Raw genomic sequence first — 22,196 nt, 5'->3', positions numbered from 1 at the left:
TTATTAATTTGTTCATTGATAGAATTAATCAGCTGCCTGTACATGACGCATCCACCAAGGAGAAAAGAATATTACAAATTGTACTTTGGTCAAATAACTATGCTTTCATCCTCACAGTCCATCAATCACAACTTTCCCTTGTCATCACTGACCGGATTGCACGGAAGGAATTTACATAGACAGAGACGAAAGGCAAGAGAAGTGGCACAGTGGTGGCCTTCTAATTAGCTAGGAAAAATAGTTATTTCATGGCTTATGTTAAACATTTATAGGCTCTGAGTCTAGTTGTCAGCATGGGAACAAGGAAACTACATTATGTAACAGCCTCAAAATAAACCTTTTTTTTTTTTTAACATTTTCCTTCTGAGGACTTCCAAGAAGCAATCAAATAAACATAGATGCTTCTAATGTAACTTCTAGGAAAATAGATCTTTAAGTAAGGATCTCCAGAGCATCAGGCGCCTGTAGTCATTTAAGAGCGATTTATCCTTGGTCATGAAAACCTTTCCATGAACCTGCAGTGTGAAGTTGGGGGGAACAAAACAACACTAAAAGGCTGCATTTGAATTGTAGATAGTTTTGATAAAGCAAAAAAGTGAATGAATTATTTATGTCATCATGACAACTCGATAATTAAATGCATTAACACAAAATAGTCCTCTTTAATTATTCAACTCCAGTGTTTTCATGAAGGAATGTCATGTAGTTTGTAGAAAGGCAAGGTTGCATGCATAACTGAGTAGAAATATTTCCATAATAGAAGCAAAACTGCATTCAAAGTGGCAGAAGGTAATAAAAAAATAACAGAAGAGATAGATGATGATTTGTTTTGGGTTTGCAAAAACATAACATCTACTGCGCATCTGGTTAATCTTTTTCTGACCAAATAAAAGTAAGTGACATGAAATGGTGGTTACAGACCAAAAGCTCCTGTGTCTGCTTTTGTATCATTATAATTGTATTAATTAACTGTTTTCATTGCATTTCAAATAATGGTGAGAGTATCATATTAAGTATGATCCTAGGCCATAATTTATCAATTAATCTTTCAATATGCAAAACAGCTTTATTGTTTTGAAGAAGCACCACTGAACTTTGGCAGATTTTTTTCAGTGATTTTTTTCTTTTACTGGCTTGTGACTTAATGCGTAAATCTAAACTAAGCTGGGATGCTGCTGGGCAACGGCAGCTTCAGGACTGTTCATAATAAATGTCGCTGTGCCATTAAAATGAGTCAGAAATGCATATTTTAAAGGCCAGGAAGTTACAAAGTGCTACTATAAATCTGCAAATCTACATATATTTGAGGAAACTGAGCCCGGTAAACCAGACAGGGTACACCCTAGATGGTTACCAGTCCATCACAAGGCCAGCACAGAAAGACAACCACTGTTGCTCACACCTAGGAAAGATTTATTAATACTAAACTACTACTAATAAACCTAACAAGCAAGTTTTTGGACTGTGGGGGGAAGCGAACCATGATGATAAATGATCTGATTAAGTACGACCATTACGTCGTTAACAAGATGACTTGAATAATCTGATAGATCTAGAAATTGGATAATGATCAGATTTGGCGTGCATGTAAACAGGCTTCTGGTAAAAGCATATGATTTTCCTGTGATAATTACTTAAATAATACAGTTTGAAATTGGAAAATTGTAAGACAGATTCTCAGTCTGACACAACAGAAAGCTGGGCAGCTTACTCCACCACCAACCATTCAACCTCTTTATACAGGGTCAGTTAACACCACACATGGTTATACAGGATAGGGATTGTGTACATTGCTGGGACACTTGGTGAGTGCTTGATTTAACTCCTCTGACTGAACTGCACATCACCCTGGGTTCTGTCTGGTTGCGATATGGTGAACAAGCTGCTAGTGATGAACTCACAAGGCCACTGCTGGCTAATCTCTGCTTAAAATCCGCCCATAGAATAGTGAGAGTGTTGGCACCTGGGAGGAGAGACAGACAGAGAATCGAACATAAACACATAATGATTCATCATGGGTCCACTTTGATCCTCTTAAAATGAACCCTAATTGACTTATTTTTCCACTTTATCCACCTCGAGGAAATGTTCACATAGACCAAAAAAAAAAAAAAAAAAAAAAAAAATATAAAAAATAAGCAAAAAGTAATTAAAAGAAAAAAACAATAGGTCTCACTTTTAGTCATCCCTGAAATTACTTGCAAGTAATTTTCAGAGTGAAGATGCACAGATACTGAGTGATAACTGCTGACATTATGGCACCCGTATTAAAGATGTGCTATATCTGATCCTGGAAGATGAATAGCTTGAGATCTCTCTCAAGGTAGGCTGCCCCCACTGAATCTCATCCCCCTGCAGAAGATTTTGGCCTAAATTAATGGATAATAAAATCAATTACCTAGATCAGAACATTCAATCAATGGCTTAATTGCAGGTAATTTAATGCCTCAGCTGGAATTGATTCTATTTATTATGCAGCTGTGAATTAATCAAATGTAAGTAGCGTGAAGAAAAAACCCACAAGAGATGTGTTTGAGGTGGAAATAGTTTTTCTGCATACTGCACAGACCATTAAACTTGAAGGTGTTTTGTCCTAACTTTTGAAACAGGCATTAAACCTCAGACTTTTCAAGGAACAGTCCCACACCCCAACTCCTCTACCCCCCTTAGAGTCTTCTTCTTTACATTTACAAATTCTTACTTGGTTAATAGGCAAATGAGTGCTAAATGCCATATTTTCTATAAGCCTTCTCTTTCAGTGAGAGTGACACTGATATTTTCCTTCATTTAGTATGTTCTCTATTTCATGTGTTTCTGTGAAAGTTATTCTGAGAAAAGAGCAGATTCTCTATGCACATGCACCATGTATATAAAACGGGGGTGATACAGATGCACTGACCAAAGTATATTGCAGCTGAGTGTGTTCATCAGTACAGTATACCAACAAGTCCTCCACTTTGATTATTCTCTTAAAAATAACAACAAAAAAAGGCATCCTGTAAACTACTGTCCCTATAGGTTAGAGGAGGAAATTATAACTTATTTCAATTTTTCCATATAGGAGTAAACACAATTCTCACGTCTTTACTTCAACAAGGCACAAAGTCTTCTTAAAGAGGAAAGAAAGGGGCTTGGATGTCACCAGTATGAGTTTGACAGCTGTTGTTTTGGTTTACACACATCAATAACACAACACTCTACTGAAACACATTACTTGGTGGTTGGGATGAGGTAATTAGACAACATTTTCACAACTGACATGAGGCTGCTTTTACAATCAGCAGAGGAGGCATATTAATTTAACTTAATTATATTATGTTTTTGCCTGCAGGAGCAAATGACCACTGTGGTGAGGAGACAAGTCTCATCTAACAGGCAACTGTTGGAGAATGTACTGTATGCCCGCCTTTCTGGACCAGGTGGTTTCAAATAGACTGCCCAGAGCATCCATGACATTTTGGAACCTCCTCTGTTTCCATCAGAGCCTCTGAAAGCCTTGACCATCAAGCTGTCAGAGAGGGTGGGGGCTTTGTGAAGATGCTTGAATATGAGGCTTTCTGATTTTTTTTTCTAGCATTGTTCCACAAAATCATACTTCATGTGGACATGCTGTTCAACCAGCTGCAGAAGAGGAACATCAACACTGTCTGGATTAGAGCTCTTTAGAGGTTCAAAGACAGCATACTTAAGATAAGGATAACAATTATATTTAGTACTAACTCAAAAAGTTTTTGTTAAAAAGAATAGTTTCTCACTCAAGTCTGTAAAAGCCTTAATTTGTCATGTCATCATAACAAATATTCTTATTGTGTCACAGTCTGTCCTGCCACTCCTCCAGCACTCCCCTGATCCTCCACACCTGTCCCTGATCCCGGCTCTCCAATCAACCCAACCTGTCACACCTGTCCCCCATTGACTCACCAGTCCTTATATACACCAGCACCACAGTCACGCCCTGTTGGACCTAAAACATACATTCTTCATGGACTCTCCCCTTCACCGTTCCTGGTTCCTGTCTCTCCTTCAGTCCTGTCCGAGTAAGCCCTTTATCTTGTGTTCCGTCCGTATAATAAAGTACAGTTAACCTGCCCTTGTCTCTGTGGAGTCCATACGTAACATATTGAGAATATTACATTTCCTTTTTTTAGGCCTTTAAAGGAGCAACTGAAATCTGAGAATTTATCTCTGAAGAGAAAAATTTTGAGTTTCATGATAAACTCAATGTCCTATTTCAGACTGTTACGTATACAGGCAAAATACACGATTAGATTTGAATTATTTTGCTGTTTCACAAAATATTTATAGTGCACAAAAACATCAATCATGTGAAGTTACCTAGTGAAACTTTTTGTTGGGAGTAGGATGTCCATCCCCCGGACAGCCACTAAAGAGACAGAAGATGCTTGGACCAGGAGAGCAACAGAGATTGGCTACATAAGTAAGTAATATTTTCTTTCTTTTTTATTTATAGAAAAAATATATATCTAGATTTGTCTGACAGCTTTCCATCTAATTAGTCTGTATTTTTAATTTGGTCACATGATGCTAGATTCAAACTGAATGTCTGGTTGGGTAATGACTGGCATTTCTTAAAAATAAATGTTACAGTTGTAATTTTATGATAAATGAAGCTTTTAAGGTCTGTGATACCATTCTGGTGCACGCTGAGGAGTGCTTTGTCTTCGCTCAGCATTTCGTCTGCTGCACGGAGACATTTTCCTCAGTTTTCAGAGGCAGCGGTGGACACGGCTGTCGAGGCTTATCCGATGCTGGAAAAGGCTCAAAACGGCACATGTCCCTCATCTATGAGAGCAGGGAATTTAAAGCTTGTAGTGGAGAAGTGCCTCTGTACCAGATTTTCATGGAGAACAACTTTTAGAGCACTTTCTCAGAGACTGTCAGCCTTTTCCAGATCCCCACGAGTATGCCCATGACAACGGCTGAACTCTGACGATCAAGACCTTCCTGAGAAACTCCATGACACAGGATGGCCTCAGTGCTCTGGCTATGCTCTCCATGGAGAAGAAACTTGTGAGGGACATTCCTGACGTTAAAGGGTCATTGAGAGGTTTGCCATGCAGAAGGAGAGGAGAGCAAAATTCTCCTACAAATGAACATTACATAACTCTTATTTGTAGTTACCCACAAGCATGTCTGCTTGAATTGTACTTGGAGGAATCAAAGTACATAATCAGTTAATTTTTCAGGTTCTAGTGATCATTAGTTAGTATTTAAAGCATCATTACTGAATGTAGATGTGTTGTAAAATTTTGAGTTTATGTAAGGTTAGTGACTTTTAAAGGAAAGGTATGCTGGTATAAGTTTTTTCTAGCATATACAGACCTAAAGCACTTCACTTCCATGCTTATTGTTGTATTAGGGCTTGGAGAAAATATTTATGTACAATTTTGTTTACTATCATTTGTTTTGAAATCAACTTTTTTCCCAATTTAATTACAAACTTACATGCACTGCAAGTTTAGTAAACACGTGTAGTATGGAAAAGACCTTGACTTTACTGTTTAGAACATTTAATATTTCAAATTAATAGGACCAGACATATTTATTATGTGTATTAAATATTTCTAATTATAAAGCAATGCTGTTCTTAATATACATAATCTTCCTTTGTGAGTGACTAAATTAGGACATTGTGATATTTGTCATTGTTATAATGTTATTTCATGATGGAACGTAATTGTTAAATGTATAACCTTTAAAGTAGAAATATCTTACTTTACTTTTTTTTTTTTTTTTTTTCATCAACTCCTGTTTAAAATCTTTGACAATTGGTATATATGCCACAGCCCCAACTAAAAAGTACCTTTCCAACCATCACTGCATATCAGTTTTGTTACTAAAACTCTTTGTATGCCTCGCGATACAGGATATACTTTGTACTGTCATTGTTGGAACAAAGCCCTTTACCGAGCCATCATCATCAGTGCTATACTGTAACAAAGTTAGAAAGTTCAGCCTGTCGGTGGTGCAGCTCTATCTCCAGGTAAGATCACAGAATATGTTGATCTTCCACTGACATAAAGAAAATAATGATGAAAACAGCCAGGCCGGTTTTGTCTCCATCTGTGATGCAGCAATGTCAGATAATGTGTTTGCCCAACGCTTGGAGAGTTTCAACTTCGATTACAGAAGCTTTCACAAAATCTGTAGCCTCCAGCATTTGTCTTATTGTTAGTCTGACTCTATTTAAGTATTTTATGACACCTAGCAGTTGGTGGGATGGAGGGAATGAGAAATATCTAGCCTTTAAATAAATGCAGGAGACAGACGACTGTTGGCTATTGTCCACACTGAAAAACAATTTACATAAACTTCATTGACATCAAAGCAAAGAGACTGTCCCCAGCACTATAACTTCCACCTCTGGCATATTATTCAGTTTTAATAAATACTTGTCTGCACAAAGTTAGATGATAAAATTCAGATCTCCAGTCCCTCATAATGGTGTTAACTCAGCTCTTTTTCCAACATATCTACAAACACAAGTCATACTCTGCATTTCTCTAATGATCATTACCTCTTTGTAATTGCTTATCTGCAGTAAGTTACACATGCTTTAAAGATCACCTCCAGCTAATGTCTGACTGTGATTACTATGTAGTGCTTTAATTTTTTTTTACTATGCATATCCAGGTAGGTCTAGAAAATTTGCAAACAGGGAACAGGGATTACATACATATTTTGATTGTTTCAAAACTATTTAAAGATATTAATCCTACTTTGCAAATAGAAAATGACTGAAAAAGCGGTAAGGTTACAGCAATGGCAACAGAATGATGAATTAAAAAGTCATCCATTATTCATGCAACTACAACTGATGCTGTCTTTTATGTATTTTCTCTGCTCTTACATAACCTGTAACATATAGTAATTATAATGGGCACATTTTAAACTCTTGTTTCAGCCACTTCTACTTTGAAGAAAAAAAAAAGTCAAATTACACCCAATCTCACTCTCTCTTGTGAAGACTTTGGCACAAAAATACGCACACACCATAAAGCATTACTGTTATCTATAATGCAAATAATTCATTCATTTCTGGTGCCCATATAAATCCAGCTAATGTCATGGGTAATAACTCACTTGGAAACTAAGAAACCAATGTAGTGAGACTTTAAAAAAATGTTTAACCTAAGTGGTTTGGTAAGTGACTTTTGGACCCAAAAATCAAAGAATTTATTAAGTGCTCAGAACCAAGGACGTTTCTGGGGCTGTGGAATCTCACTTAGTAGGAATGGGCAAACGGTGGAGACCTCTGGATAAGAAGAAAACTGGTGAGTCCACAGACAAGTACTGAGAAAAGAGATCTGTAGTTAAAAGAAAAGTCCCATCACAAACTCAAGGTTAATGATGGGACGTACTGCACCGAGGCTTTGGAGTGTGTGTGTGTGCTTTGGAGTAATCCAGGAAGTATTTCCGAAAGGTGCAAATCAAGGCTTGTATCACTTCAGAAGAGTGACAGAATTGAATATGTACCAAAAATAAATGAAAATAAAAAACTATGTTGTTTCTTAAAGAAATTAAGAAAAAATGTGACTTTATATATATATATATATATATATATATATATATATATATATATATACATATATGTTTTTCTTGTCATTAAGTGGGAAACTGTGGACTTTTTTTTTTAAACATTTTTTTTACATTATTTTTCATCTACATCCCATTTTTACAAAAGTATATTTTCTTTACTTTAAAAACTAAAAATAGACATAAAATGGAGTTCTTCTGAAATGACAACAATATTTCCTATATAAAGTAGATATTTATCAAAAATTATAGTTGTCTTTCTAGTAGGTCTCGTAACAAGTTTATTTAGCTGGGCTGAGGGAAAAATGGCTCTTTGCACTACAAAGGTTGCAGACCCTTGTCATAAGTGGTAGTTTCTCAGCAGGACCTGGTCTAATGTGGGTCCCCAAAAAGAAGTGGATTCACCCTTTTTGTATATCACAGATCAGACGCTAACTTCATTAACGTCGGGCTAAACATTTCTTCCATCCATACTCATAGACAGAGTTGAAAAACTACATGGTCTGATGTTATTTACCTTATTTAAATAATGGCATATCATTGTAGACTGTACATGGTCGCGTGCCCCGATGTGCAGACAAGTTTGCAAGCTCATGTAGGTGCGCACACTCACTAGTGGAGAGTCAGAGAGCATGGTTTTGAAAATATATGACATAAATTTCAGGTAATAACCTTAGTTAGTACTGTAATCTGTACTGGATCTGATCAATATATCTCTGTTGACAGGATATGTACCTCAAACTTCTAAGATAGTTGTAATCAAACCTTTACTTAAAAAAAAAAAAAAAAAAAAACTCCAAGAGAGTTAGCTAGTTATAGACCTAGCCAACCTCCCCTTTATGTCTAAAGTTCTTGAGAAAATAGTTTCAACTCAACTATGTGCCCATTTGAGCTGAAATAATCTGAAGAATTTCATTTGGGATTTAGAGCTCATTATAGCCCAGAACCAGCACTGGTAAAAGTAACAAATGATCTTCTTATGTTCTTAGATAAAGGACCCTTATCTTGTTAGATCTCAGTGCTGCATTCGACACCATTGCTCACAACATTCTGTTACAGAGTTATTGGGATTACAGGAAGTGCATTAGGCTGTTTTAAGTTATATTTATCTGATAGATTTCAGTTTGTTAATGGAAATGATGAGTTTTCGTTACACACCAGAGTAAGTCATGGAGATCCTCATGGTTCTGTATTTGGACCAATACTTTTAGCTAGCCTCCAAATTTTCCCCTTCTAACATCCTATCTCAGAGTGATGCAAAAAAAACTAGTCCATGCTTTTGTTACTTCCAGATTGGGCTACTACTATTCCTTATCAATGGGCTATTCCAAATATGCCCTGAAAAGTCTCCAGCTGATCCAAAATGCTGCAGTGAGGGTTCTGACGAGAACTAGCAAGAGAGATCATATTTGTCTAGTTTTGGCCTCTTTTCATTGGCTGCCTGTTAAATCTAGGATAGAACTGAAAATTCTTCTCCTCAGACTCCCCAGAGTCACTAGTACAATGGGAGGCAGACTCTTCAGCAATCAGGCTCTCTTATGAAACCAGCTCACAGTTTGGGTTCGGGAGGCATACATCCTAAACTGAGCATGTTGTTTTCATCTCTCTGTTCCTTATCTTTCATTTATATGACAGTATTGGCATCAATAAAGAATTTCTCCTCTCTCAGCAGGTCTTCCTGGCTAAAAGTTGCAGTGTCTGTTGGTCTCGCTTTCCTGTCCTCTCAAACCCAACTAGTCGAGAAAGATGGCTGCCCTCCCCAAGCTGGGCTTTGCTGGAGGTTTTTCTGCTAAAAGGCAGATTTTTCTTTCTACTTTCCCCTTGTATGCTCAGGATCGGGGATTGGATCAGAGACAAAATTCGATTCAGTCTTTTGGTTTTTATTAACTATGCTGTTATATTATGAATTGGCTTGAATTGATTTGTTTGCAAGTGCCCTGAGATGACATTGTTGTAAAGTGGCGCTATACAAACAAAGCTAAATTGAATTGAATAATACTTCCATGCATCCTTTTCGTTGGTATAGGTGTTAGGTAATATATCCACCAGAGGGGCAGTGCAGAATTTAAAGTTCACCTCCAAGTTTCAACCTCAGTTTTAGTTATCATTAAACATGGTGACAGTGGAGGAAATCAGGATGATGTACTGTGCAGTAATTAAATACATCAAGGCTTCTACTACTTTGATACTTTCGTGGGCCACACATAACACGTAACTATTTTCTGTAGTACTGTTTGATCAAGTAACGGATCCACAACTAACCAAATTACATGCGTAAATGAGGCAGAGGATCAATGAAATGCTTTTTATCTGTCTTTAGCATAAAGCATAAATCGGACATTACCGGAAAAACAGGATCATCAAAACTAGGTTTGTTGCAGAATATTTTTGTCATTTTTTTTATCATTTATTTTTTTTATTATTTATTTTTATCATTGTAGTAAAAAAGGAAGAAAAGAAATCTTTATTCGTCAGTACATGTCTTACGAAACACACCAAAGTTTTTCCTCCGCTTTTAACCTATGACTAGTTACACTAGGAGCAGTGGGCTGCATTCTCTGGCAGTTCCAGTGGAACTCCACCTTTTCCATGCTGCAGCGCCTTCATGAGCAGCGTGAACCAGTTGGAGCCGCGGTCATGTCACTCCCCTCTCATGTCTTGAATATGAAACGATTGGTAAGTGCCTAGAGGTTCTTGGACCATTCAACTTGCCAGCGACAGAACTGTATTCTGACAGCAATCGAACTTACACAACACTTCTAACACTTCTTACACACAAGATGCCATGTTGAAAATCCTGGCAAGGGCATTTATACTGGATCCCCAATTCAAAACAATTGCATTTGAGAATGCAACATCTGCACAAGACGCCATTTGCAGGGTAATTGCTGAGTGTGCTGCAAGCATGTCATGATCATGGGATATGTTTGGGTTTGTGTTAAGTCATGATCATGTTTGTGTCATGTTTCAGTTGTCATGATATTGGTTTATAGTTCTGGTTTTTGTCATGTTTAGTTTGTTAAGATCATAGTTTTTGGTCTTGTCTTGTTTAGTTCAGTTTCCTGTTTGTAGCTTCCCTCTTGTGCTTGGTTTTCTGTTCCTGGCTCATTACTTCACCTGGTTTGATTTCTCATTCACTTCACCTGCTCCTAATTACTCCCTCTGTGTATATATGCCCCATGGTTTTCAGTTGTGTTTGTCAGAGCCTTATAGTTTAGTCCCTGTTGTGTGTGTTGTTCCCAGTCCTGAGTTTGCAGAAATAAACCTTTTTTTCAACTGGACTTTTTCTGCCTTGACTACCTACCTACATTTGGGTCATCACCACCTCTAACATGCGACAAAGCATGGGAATGGAGAGGGTGGTGCCAGCAACAGGTGTGCTAGAGTTCTTAGCCATGTAACAAGCAAACATGACACTGTATTTATACTGTATATTCAGTTACTAACAGAAGCAGAGTCTACATCTGCAGCAGCAGAGGACCAGGACAACTTGTCGGACCCTCTGGATAGCTGAGTTTGCTTGTATTGGCTACTGATTACGTCTGCATTGTTTCCTTGGGAAATAGACTTATCACCTACTTATTTCTTGTTTAGGTGCAACCCAGAACACTCGGATTGCAACAAATGCCACAGTGGAGGTCCAACGATATCTAGCCGAACCCTACCTCTCTAGAGGAGAAGACCCACTTGAATACTGGAGGACACAAATCTGTGTACCCCACCCTATTCAGGCTGGCCAAACAGTATTTGCACATGCCAGCTACATCTGTGCGTGAGTAGGTGTTCTCCAAAGCTGGAGACGTATTGTTCCAGAACAGTATGAAGCCTAACATTTTTGGAAAAAATATGAAAAATCTGACATGTCAAAGTTGCACAAGGATTTTTCTCATAATACATTTTAATACAACTGTATAAAATCAGTAACACAATCACCATCTCTGTTGCACAAGCACACCTTGCTTCATACGTTCCCGTTGCCGCTGTGAGTAGCCTATACTGTAATTACAGATTGGTACATTTCAAATTGCACCATAATTCTGTTACCTTAACCAATGTTACCTAATAATCCCTCTATCATTTATATGAACGACAGAAATAAAATATTCACTCATGATAGAAAACATTTCTTTTATTTAACACTTTATTAAAAGATGACCAGGCTAACAGATGTGCAGTCAGAAAGCTGTCAACGTTGTCCTTCTGATGCATGAGACGCCCACAGCCAGCAAATTGAGCTCTTTGACTGTGTCAAATGATTCAACACAGCCATATTCATGCATTTGGGTCAAAGTTAATTTGATGTTTCATGAGGCCTCGGTTTCACCAGCCCCAGGTAGGAGGCAGACGGATACAGAATAAAAGCTTTTAACAAAAAAACTAACCTTTCCAAAACAAAACATGATGGAAGCAAGATTGTGATATGACATGGAGATTAAAAAACATGGCAAGAAGACTACGATGAACTGCCAAGGAAAAACTGAAACCAGTGAGCTTAAATACACTGAAGGACTAAATGAGTAACAGGTGATGTGAATGAGCATATCAAACCAGGGGGGGTATTCCACAAATGTAGCTGAAGAAAGCCAGGCTGTATCGGGAAAGCCTCGCTTGAACTAACACCGTCTCTGAATTAAGGCTCAAGCCAAAACAAAATACACAAAGGGAAAGAACTACTAAAATAAAACAGGAAACCAGACAGGAGAAAACCTACAAAACAGTAAAACAACAAACTACTCAATCAAAAATCCTTAGAACATGACATCAACAACAACAATTCCTAATATTACATGCAAACAAAACAAGGAGGAATGGACCAACAGTGAAGATTGACATATTTTGAACACAGACAAACAATGCAAAGCCCTTGGATCTTAGCTTGAGCTGGGAGGGACTCAGATGACAACAACTGAATTTATAATCAAAAAAGAGACAAAATGCAGTGGTATTCTTACAAGCTGTTATTTATAGTGCATATGTACAGTATATGAGACAGTGGAGTTACAGCATTATTTCAGCTTGTTTATCGCATTTTACATTACTTCAGTGTTCCTTGCTACAGTGCAAATGTACACTTAGATTCAGTTGATCGTTCTAAAGGGTACTGCACAATCGTCATAACCCTCATAAGTTCCTGTTTGACCAAAGATGAACTGGTGCTAGTTTGATGTTGGTGCTAGAGCCGGTGCTTGGATGGTTCAGCTCTGGCCAGGGGTGTTGCTAGGCATAAAGCTCTACTGGGGCATAGGCCCCCTACAACATATCCCTCATCTCCCTTACGCACACACACACACACACACACACACACCCACACACACACACACACACACACACACACACACACACACACACACTTACCGAGGGAAGAGGGGACTGTCGGGGGAACCTGGTAACAGTGGACTTATGTTTCTGGTCGTTTTGAAAAAAAATTAACCCAATACAAAATTCACTTTTAAGCTGTATTACCATAATATAACTGAAAATGTGACTTTTAATTATTTTTAAAGAAATTGCCAAGAGGGGACCTGGATCTCTGGGCGTTGTCTACATATCAAAGAGGGGACCTGCATTCCAATCCAACTGGGCGTTGTTTACATATCAAAGAGGGGACCTCCAATCCAATACAACTTTATTTAGACAGCTTTTCAAACAACTACACAGGACTAAAGTACTGTTCTGTACTTTAGTCATGTGTAGAATCAAGGTAGAAAATACATAAATAAATATAGGAATAAATTAAGATTTGAAAGATCTATAGAGTTCAAATCAATGGAAGTAAAATAAATACGAAAGTGATCAAATAAAGAAGATACAAAGTACTATATATGAATAAATAAAAAGAATGAAAACTCAAAAAGAAGAAAAAAAGTACAAAATTATGAAACTGAAAAATCACTAGTTAATATTGTTCTGTCAGACAAAGTCCACTGTTGGATATTACAGAATGACACAAGTCCCCACTAAGATGGCATTGAGCGACATACACACTCCAGATTAAACCAAGAAGATCCTACATGTTTTTTTACATCTGTGTAAAGGTGTGCTTATGTACGTAAGTATATATTCCAATTTGTTTATGCATGTATGTATATGTGTGCTGTGTTTATAGGGATAGGCATATTTGTAGGGGTGTATACGATACATGCACCTATAGGTGGGTGGGTGTGTATATACTTATGTTTTTTAGTAGCTGCTCTTGTATTACTGCTCCGACTGTTTTTGAATTGCCCCTTGGGGACAAATAAAGTTCTTTAAATTTGAATATGTTTTTGGGGCTCCAGCCTATGGGCCATGTCAGAAGGTCCCCACTTGGTTAGTTGATATGGAATGACAGGGGTCCACTGATGGATGGTACAGATTGACACAAGTCCCCACTAAGATGGCATAGAACGACATACACACTCCAGATTGAGTAAATATACTGTAGAGGAAATTAACCTAAGACACCAGTTTATTGGAGGGTATGGCACAACCATTGTATACATATTCTAATAAGTATATACTCCTACCCACTCCTTTTAAGGGTCTATCACTAATAGTGTTACTGCCATATTCATTTGCACTTAATGCACAATAAACAATGAATGATTATGTACACAGTAATCTTTATAATGGCGGTTAAATATGTCATATAAGAATTGAATGGAAAATTATAATCTGGAAATCAGAGCTGTCAAAAGTTCTCACATTCTCTACTTAAGTAGAAGGGCAGACACTTGTATGAACAAAAATGCTGGTAAAAGTAAAAGTACAGGTTGAAAGTACTGTTGAACTGGAAAATAATCAAAGGTATTTACAGGTAAATTTATATAATATAAGACCATGCAAAGATTTTATAGGACACCAGTTAGATTGAAAAGATTTGGTCTCAAGTTTGTTCTTCTATGTTGGAAGTGTTAAGATAAGATACTTTGATGCATTGTCTTGATTGGGAAGAAGTGTGCCGCTTTGTCAGAGATTGTGTTTAGTTTGGGATAACGAATCAATCCCATTTTCCCATCCTAGTTCTTTTCGCTTATTGATTTTCACACTTGAGATTTACTGTAAGTCAAAATTCATTTTCCTAACATGTGCTTTAATACTATCTGTCTTTATTAGTCTTTACAGTGTAAACACCATTTTTGCATTTGTTGTTTTTAACATTGTAAAGTGATGTTTAGGGAGATTATTACATGATTTTGTAATGTGCTGAGAAAAAAACACATCAAATAACATGATTATATTACGTTAAAATAAAAATCTGTTTTTTGTGTGTATTTGAAAGAATAGATCTTGAGCTTGATCATCTTTTTAACATTACACTGCTAATTTTCTTTGGAGGAAAAATAGACTGCATATGTCACTTGCAGGCTTACTAATAACTAATTTACCATTCATTCTTTTGTCAAAGTGAGCAAAACTCAAGGAAGAAGTGGCCATGTGTAGAACAGTCTGAATTATAGGTCAATATTTATTTGAAGTACTTTGAATTACATGCAATAACACACTACTAAACTGAGAGTTTCTTACTTGCTTTTGCTGCACTCCTGACGACGGAAATGGCTTTTCACGTAATAAACCATCAAGACAGCTTATTACATGAAAAATCTCATAAGCTCACTATAAGAGCCCCCCCCGTGGTAGTACAGACTTTCCACTCTCAGTGATAGTGCTTTTAACTGATAAATAAATTAAAAACAGCTTTTTCTTATGTCTTTTCAATAGTGCAATGTATACATAAATTACAAAGAACAAAAAATCTGTCCGTTGACATTGACTACCAACATTGTTACCCTTACACTGATGCTCCGTTTACATGAACTACCCACAGCGTTACCCTTACACTGGTGCTCCGTTTACATGAACTACCCACATTGTTACCCTTACACTGGTGCTCCGTTTATATGAACTACAAACATTGTTACACAAAACTGGTGCTCCGTTTACATGAACTACCAAAATTGTTACCCAAAACTGGTGCTCCGTTTACATGGGCTCCTAACATTGTAACCCTTACACTGATGCTCGGTAATGCAAGCTCCCAGTATTCAGGCAGACAATGCTGATAGTCCATAATGCGAGCTCCCAATATTCAGGCAAACAACACTGATAGTCCATAATGCAAGCTCCCAGCATTCAGGCAAACAACACTGATAGTCCATAATGCAAGCTCCAAGCATTCAGGCAAACAACACTGATAATCCATAATGCGAGCTCCCAGCATTCAGGCAAACAACACTGATAGTCTATCATGTGATGTGAAGAGAGTCCGTTTCGAAGCATTGTTGGTCCTATTGTTAGTACAAACTCCTCTTTATAGCTGTAATTTTGTTGTGCACAAAATATTTCACTGCTCTCCAGTCTCTTCCATTATCCCTTAGGATCTGATTGTCATTTATGCACCTTTGACAGTCCACCTTTCCAGGGATCTTCAGTTCTCTCAAGAAGTCCTTGAAATGCTGTTCAGTGACTTTTCTCTCCATCTCTGACCATGGCCTTTTCAATGTCCCTGTGAGAAAATGGAGGGAGAAAATGAATAAAAAATAATAAAAATCCATAACACCAAATCTGGTAAATAAAAGTCAAGTTTTTCATATAGAAAGTATTCTTTTTAGTGAAATGAATAACATACCTTTTTGACTATATGGCAATGATGACTTTTTAATGCCCTCAGTTGCCTTGCATGATGCAGTGCTGTCTTCGCAGTCTTTATCCATTGAAGTTTCTGAAAAAATATAGATGGCAATGAAATATTTACATCAGATTGAAATTAAATCATTTAAAAACACCGCATTGAGTGGAAAGATTTTTTTTCTTTATCATTAGTACACCGAATATAGTGGAAATTTCTTTACCTTTTTGATTAATGGTAGCAGTCCCTTCCGATTGGACATCTGCATCTGAGTCACTAGACTCCTCCTCAGCTGCAACAAAATGTTTTCAGTTAATACTTAGATAATTTTTTTTGACAGAGTATCAAGTTTGCTTTATTTAATACAAGTAAAGAAATTTTAGAAATCCTTGACTTACAGTTGATGTTTGGTGTGATGTCTTCCAGGGACTTCCCTTTGAATTTACCCATTCCACCTTGCAGAGCAAACAGAAGTCTACTGACTTTTGCCATTTGGAGTGTTTCTTCAGGTAGTCTGTAGAACTCTCTATGGACCTCAATATCATGTCCCATGAAAGTTGCCAGCTGGTCTAGTTCGTTGGTTTGTAGGTTTAAGAGCTGTGAAACTGTGGCTACATGCTTTCGTAGTTTTGTTGATGTAAGATTCTTTGGTTGTTTAGCTCCACAGCTTTCTGAAAACCGTTTTAAGCAGTCATAACCCCGAATGCTCTCTTGGGAGCCAAAAAATGGCAGAGCGAAAATGTAGGGATTGGTAGGGGAAATCCCAACTTCTTCTCTAGTTTTAATCAGAAGTTCCACAGACTCTTTTATGTTTATTGTGAATAGCACAGGCACTTTGCGTCCCCTTTTTCCCCGTACCTCTACTCTGGTGAGATTCTCACAAAGTTTTTTCTCAAACGGTGAAAGGCTCTCCAAAACTTCATCATGCATGCTGTGATTGTTCCTTTGTAAATATGTGTTGAGTTCCATTCTTGAAACTTCCCCTTCATGATGGCGGTTGAAAAGTATTAGTTGTGCCAGAGTGACTTGAGACAGCTGACTCCATGAATTCTGGTTTGGCTGATCCATGAGATTTTTTTTGTTGACCACTTCAAGGTTCTTCAGATGGTCCTGGAGCTTTTTGATGTCTTCTGACAAAGGCAGTATTTGGGGCATATTCCATTTCTTCTGGTAAAGAGTTTTCAGGGCATTCGATGACACATGTGTTGTCCATTCCAGTTCAATTAACTTGATAAATTGGTCTGCTTTTGATTTTAAAGCAACATCCTCTTGACGCAGCGCCTCTCCTTGCAAAATGCACGACACTTTCACAAGAGAATGCCGCAGTTTCAGTGCTGTTGAGGGCACTGCGAATCTGTTGGATGAGGCATTAAACCCGGTCATCTGTTTTACCGCCTCAAGGACTGTGTTGAATTTTCCTGGGCAGATCAAGTCCTTCAAAAAGACAATGTCCTTGTCAATGTTTCTTGCCACCAGGACAAGTCTGGCTAGTTCCCTCATTTTATTTCTGATGTCTGCTCGATGTCGTCCAATTTCTCCATTTTTGAGGAACATTCTCTCTCCCAGTGAAATAATGAGTGCGTCAGCCATTACTAACCGAGTTACTTTGTCATATGTCATTTCCTGGAGAACTGTTTTAAGTCCATTGGAAGTAACAGTATTCATAGGTAACATCAAAGAAGAACTTGCCTGAACTCTTCTTTTGACAATGCTACCTTCTTTCACTTGGAGTCTGCAACGCTTGTGGTGTCTCCATAGATCTGTCTTGACATACATAGCAAAGCAAAACTTGCAAGGAAGGTAGTCCGTTGCAGCTGATTGACAGGTTGCTTGTCTTTTTGGTATGATTTGTCCTTTCCCAGAGGACAGGACAGAACAGTTGTGGTTATAGTTTCCCATGTTTCTTACTTTGGTCAAAAGCAAACAGTGCATTGTTGATCCTTGCTTGTGTGCAAGTGCTCTGGCCACATCAGGTTTGTTTGAATGCTTCTGCTTCAGATGTCTGGTGATTTTTGCATAAGGCTTCTCACAGTAAAGGCAAAAATTCTTCTTGTCGTAGACACGTTGGTGTGCAGTGTTTGAAGACACTTTTACTGTGACATCATGTTGTTTAGAGTTACAGCTAGATGAGTTCTGCTCAGTTTTAGAAGATGGTTTTCTGCAGATTACTTCTTTTTCTATTGTTTCTTCTTCCTCTGATTGTGGGTCATCATCCACTTCTTCATCTGACATTTCCAGAGAAAATGAACATTGTTCCTCAGAGGTCTGAAAGAAAATGTAGATTAATTACTTTGCAAATAAGAAAATGTCTTTATGAATAAAAATGTTGCTTAATGTAATTTAACTCTTTATTACCAGTTCACACTCAGTCAGAGAAGATGAAGGCAATGGGTTACTGCCAGTAATGTTAAGCAGATCGCTAACAATACTCTCTGCAATCTCCATCTCATCTACAGTTTCAGGGTGGTAATTTGTTGTTTGAAATTTACCATCCTGTCATAACAACAAAAAGTAGAGAATGTGTGTCTGTATCAGGTGAGAGAAACGCAGCGGAATAAAAAGTAAGACAAATTTACTGTCGAAGAATTTTGTCTTACATTAAATTCTCCTCATATTGCCGTACCCTACTTGAAAACAATTACTTACTTTATTTTGATTCTCATGCTCAGTGTTTTTCATGGTTCCAGTATAATCAGGCTGATGTGTCACGTCTGTAAATAAAAGAAAATAGGGCTCATCGGTTTGCATGAGTTATCTAAGGTAGTGTTTTCCAGCCCATTAAATTATATATATTTAAAACAATGGTTCTTACACATGAAAGCCTTAAGAGCTTCTTCAATGGTGGGACGTTCTTCAAGTGATTTACTAAGCATTCGGGTAATGATAGCTGTTTGACTGTTCCATCTTTTTTCACATTGAAGAGTGAAGTTGCCCGTTTTGACATTAAGAGATAGGCCGAAGACATCACTGAAGTATGGTGTTGTAGTTTGAAAGGGATGCTGTCCATCTGTCAGGATGTAATGCACCAAGCACCCCGCAACCTAGAAATATAATGGATTACATTAAAACAATGCCCTCCAACAGTCATAATTACAATTTTTTTCGGTAATCTCTTGGTAATTAACTAGCCAAGTTCATGACTGTGGATATACACACATCAACTGGTGCAAAGCTACTGCCATGGACACAAAGAGTGAAAAAAGCCTGCACACTTACTCCCAACATTTATTTATTATTCCAACACTTTGATTACACGGATCTTCCTCAGGTTAAACCTTTCTGAGTATATATGGGAGGGGCATACTCAGAAAAGTTTCACCTGAGAAAGATCTGTGTAATTGACTAGCCAAACCATACAGAGTGACCATTATTATTGTTATCCAAACACTTGAAAAAGAATAACCAAAATTACAATCATATTATACAATTTAGTTAGCATTTTCATGGTCAACATACCTGGATATCCGACTCCTTCTTGTATTTGCCTTTTGGACCTTCAACATCTTCATAACTGGCCCAGGACAGAGTTCCAGCCATTTGTGAAAGCACTGTGGTTTGTGCATGAGCCAGTTTTCTGCTTGCTCCAAAGTCTCCAATATACATCTTATTGCTGATATCTGTAGACAAATAAAATATTCTTAGTTATTTAAATAGCATTAAAATATCAAAATTTGCTTTTTGATTGTTTATCAACATGTATGAATAGAATTACGCTACAGTCTGCCCATTAAGTTTCCTTTACCAAACAAGATGTTTTCAGGCTTCAGATCTCTGTGCAAAATTCCATGTGAGTGGAGTTCCTGAAGTCCCAGTAAAAGCTTCTGGCAGATCCCCAGTCTCCGCTGCTCAGTCAGGTTCTGTCTCTCAGGAAAATCCTTTTTCTCGATCAGGTCTTGGAGAGTATATTCACAAAGAGGGGAGACAAAATAGGCAAAGTAAGTGTCTTCCAATACAGTTAGGGGCTTCAACAGATATTTTGTTGTAAATTTTTCTGAACATAGAAAGTTTGCTATTTTTAATTCATTTTCGGAAATGTGTTTAGCAATTCGTTTCACGGCCACAGGGCAGTTGCGGAAGAGTCCTGGAAAGACTTCTGCCCCATTGCAGCCATTTGCAATCTTCATTTTTGGATTGAATACGAGGCCATCAATTTCCATCATGCCCAGCTCAGACTCTAGATTTTCTAGTGAGCTCTTCCATCGGGATTCCTTTGAAATTGAGCAAAAAAACAAACAAACAAACAAAAAAAACATCAGTTACTAGAAAACCAAGTAAACTTACAGAAAAAAAGCATACTAGAGCATAAAAATGATAGGTAAATGCTAGAATTTCCTCAATGAATATAGATAAACGAAACTTCCAAACATCTTTACCTTCTTTTCCATGTCCTTATTGCAAGAGGATGCAGCGGTCTTCTAAAATAAATGACAATTTCAGCATTAGATTAAGTATGCAAGATTTTGTTTGTTTAACTATTGAGAGAATTTTTAAATTCTACTTTGCCTTTTGAGTTAAACATGTTTAAAGGAATTTATGCTGGTTTGCAAATCACATTTACAATATAGTAAAATTAAGAGATGAAGATGGAGACTGAGATTCATGGCATTTGAGAAAACATGTCTTGAATTAAATTTAGATCGATGTAAATAGATGTTACATACATGTCGCCATGGACAGTTCGGGTCTCCATAGTCGTAGACAATTTCTTCTCCTGCGAGTATTTTTGTGATTGCAAATGCACACAAATAAGGTCTTTGGTGCTCATCCAATATCTGTTGGTTGCATGGACACAAACTCAAATTTCTTACAGTTATTATTTTTAATTTAAACAGTTAACAATTAACACAGAGTGACTTCTGATGTGTTACTCACGATTTTAATTTTGCTGTTTGGCTTGATGTGATCATCATTTATGAATCTCCCGAGTCTTTTCTTATCTTTACTGCCATCAACACTGAAAAGATAAATAAATAATATTACACTTTTTCCTGGGCTTAAATTCACAGTTAGAGCATTCATGCAATTGCATTTACCAGGAGGTTTGTCCTTGGAAGCAGTAGAAATACAAAAATGCTGCATCTGCATCTGAATATGTTTTATACAGTTTCTCTCCTTCAGAGCCAGTGATATGTCTTCCAACATACTCCAGCAAGAATTCTCCTGGCTCAATGTAAAAAACAAAGTTTCAGTAGCTGAAGAGCTGTCGCTAGTTTATATCATGACCATTTTGTTGAAATTTGTCATTAATCTTTTAGGTGTAAATTATGTTTTTGTAAATTATGATGCTACTCCTGAATGAGAAATGAAACACTATAACTATCATGAGCATCACACACTACCTTTCAAGTATATTCCAGTAAAACTTCTGTAACTTTTTATCCATTAACAGAAAACACAGTCTGGATTGTGGGTGACAGTTACATTCAACGCAGCAAAGACCGTGCAAGAGAGACCATCGGGACCAACCTTGGTGTATGCGCCCATATCAAGTGGTTTGGCAGGGGTGGCATGTGTTGGAACTCCCTACTTCACGTTTTCCACCAGTGTCTTGAAGGAAGAACTGCTCCAGATGTGCTGCTAATTCACTGTGGTGGCAATGACTTGGGTCGTGTGAAAAGTGTGCTGCTTGTCAAAGCAATGAAGAAGGACCTGCATTACCTTCACAAAAACTTTCCCCAGATGAAGATTATGTTTTCTATTATCAACCAGAGATGTCATTGGAGGTATGGCCCCCATGGGAAGATGGAAAAAGCACGAAAGTTTGTCAATAGTGTTATGGATACTTTTGTTTTGGCTTGTAATGGGATAACTGTACATCATTCAGACATACTGTTTGACAAGCCAGGGCTATTTCTGAGAGACAAAGTTCATTTAACTGACAAGGGGCATGACATATTTTTAAGGGATATTGCCAAGCGTCTGAATGACATTTCCTTTTAAATGAATGTTGGACTTAATGTTGTACTACTTTTGATTGGTAATGCAAACGTTATCTATTGTTTCATGTTGTTGGCAAATATATCTTGTGGAA

At 37.4% G+C, this 22,196-nt stretch overlaps 1 protein-coding gene and 1 long non-coding RNA gene across 2 annotated transcripts; both read right to left on the bottom strand.

The window, feature by feature from the left end:
- Nucleotides 1–4,981: 4,981 nt before the first annotated feature.
- On the bottom strand, nucleotides 4,982–13,389 carry LOC121648063. The gene is made up of 3 exons (XR_006011914.1): nucleotides 13,166–13,389; nucleotides 12,901–13,118; nucleotides 4,982–4,992 (listed from the first exon to the last, which is right to left on the bottom strand). It is a non-coding gene; the product is annotated as an uncharacterized LOC121648063 (long non-coding RNA).
- A 1,411-nt stretch (nucleotides 13,390–14,800) lies between these two features.
- Nucleotides 14,801–21,331, bottom strand: LOC121648062. Its single transcript, XM_041997989.1, has 13 exons — nucleotides 21,199–21,331; nucleotides 21,038–21,119; nucleotides 20,827–20,937; nucleotides 20,539–20,580; nucleotides 19,908–20,373; nucleotides 19,622–19,782; nucleotides 18,978–19,206; nucleotides 18,812–18,876; nucleotides 18,521–18,658; nucleotides 16,564–18,430; nucleotides 16,389–16,457; nucleotides 16,166–16,258; nucleotides 14,801–16,042 (listed from the first exon to the last, which is right to left on the bottom strand). Exons 4-13 carry the CDS (start codon nucleotides 20,548–20,550, stop codon nucleotides 15,831–15,833), a joined length of 3,312 nt encoding a protein of 1,103 aa, XP_041853923.1. The 5' UTR covers nucleotides 20,551–20,580; nucleotides 20,827–20,937; nucleotides 21,038–21,119; nucleotides 21,199–21,331; the 3' UTR covers nucleotides 14,801–15,830.
- Nucleotides 21,332–22,196: the final 865 nt, after the last annotated feature.

This window comes from Melanotaenia boesemani, chromosome 10 (genome assembly GCF_017639745.1).
Source record: "Melanotaenia boesemani isolate fMelBoe1 chromosome 10, fMelBoe1.pri, whole genome shotgun sequence".
Classification (NCBI taxonomy): Eukaryota; Metazoa; Chordata; class Actinopteri; order Atheriniformes; family Melanotaeniidae; genus Melanotaenia; species Melanotaenia boesemani.
The sequence above is the reverse complement of the archived record's forward strand: the minus strand, read 5'-3'. Positions and strand labels throughout refer to the sequence as shown.

Coding starts and splice junctions, on each gene's coding strand:
- LOC121648062 (XM_041997989.1), bottom strand. Junction 18,877..18,977: donor AGCTCTTAAGGCTTTCATGT/GTAAGAACCATT, acceptor TTTTATTTACAG/ACGTGACACATCAGCCTGAT. Junction 16,043..16,165: donor ATTGCCATATAGTCAAAAAG/GTATGTTATTCA, acceptor ATTTTCTCACAG/GGACATTGAAAAGGCCATGG.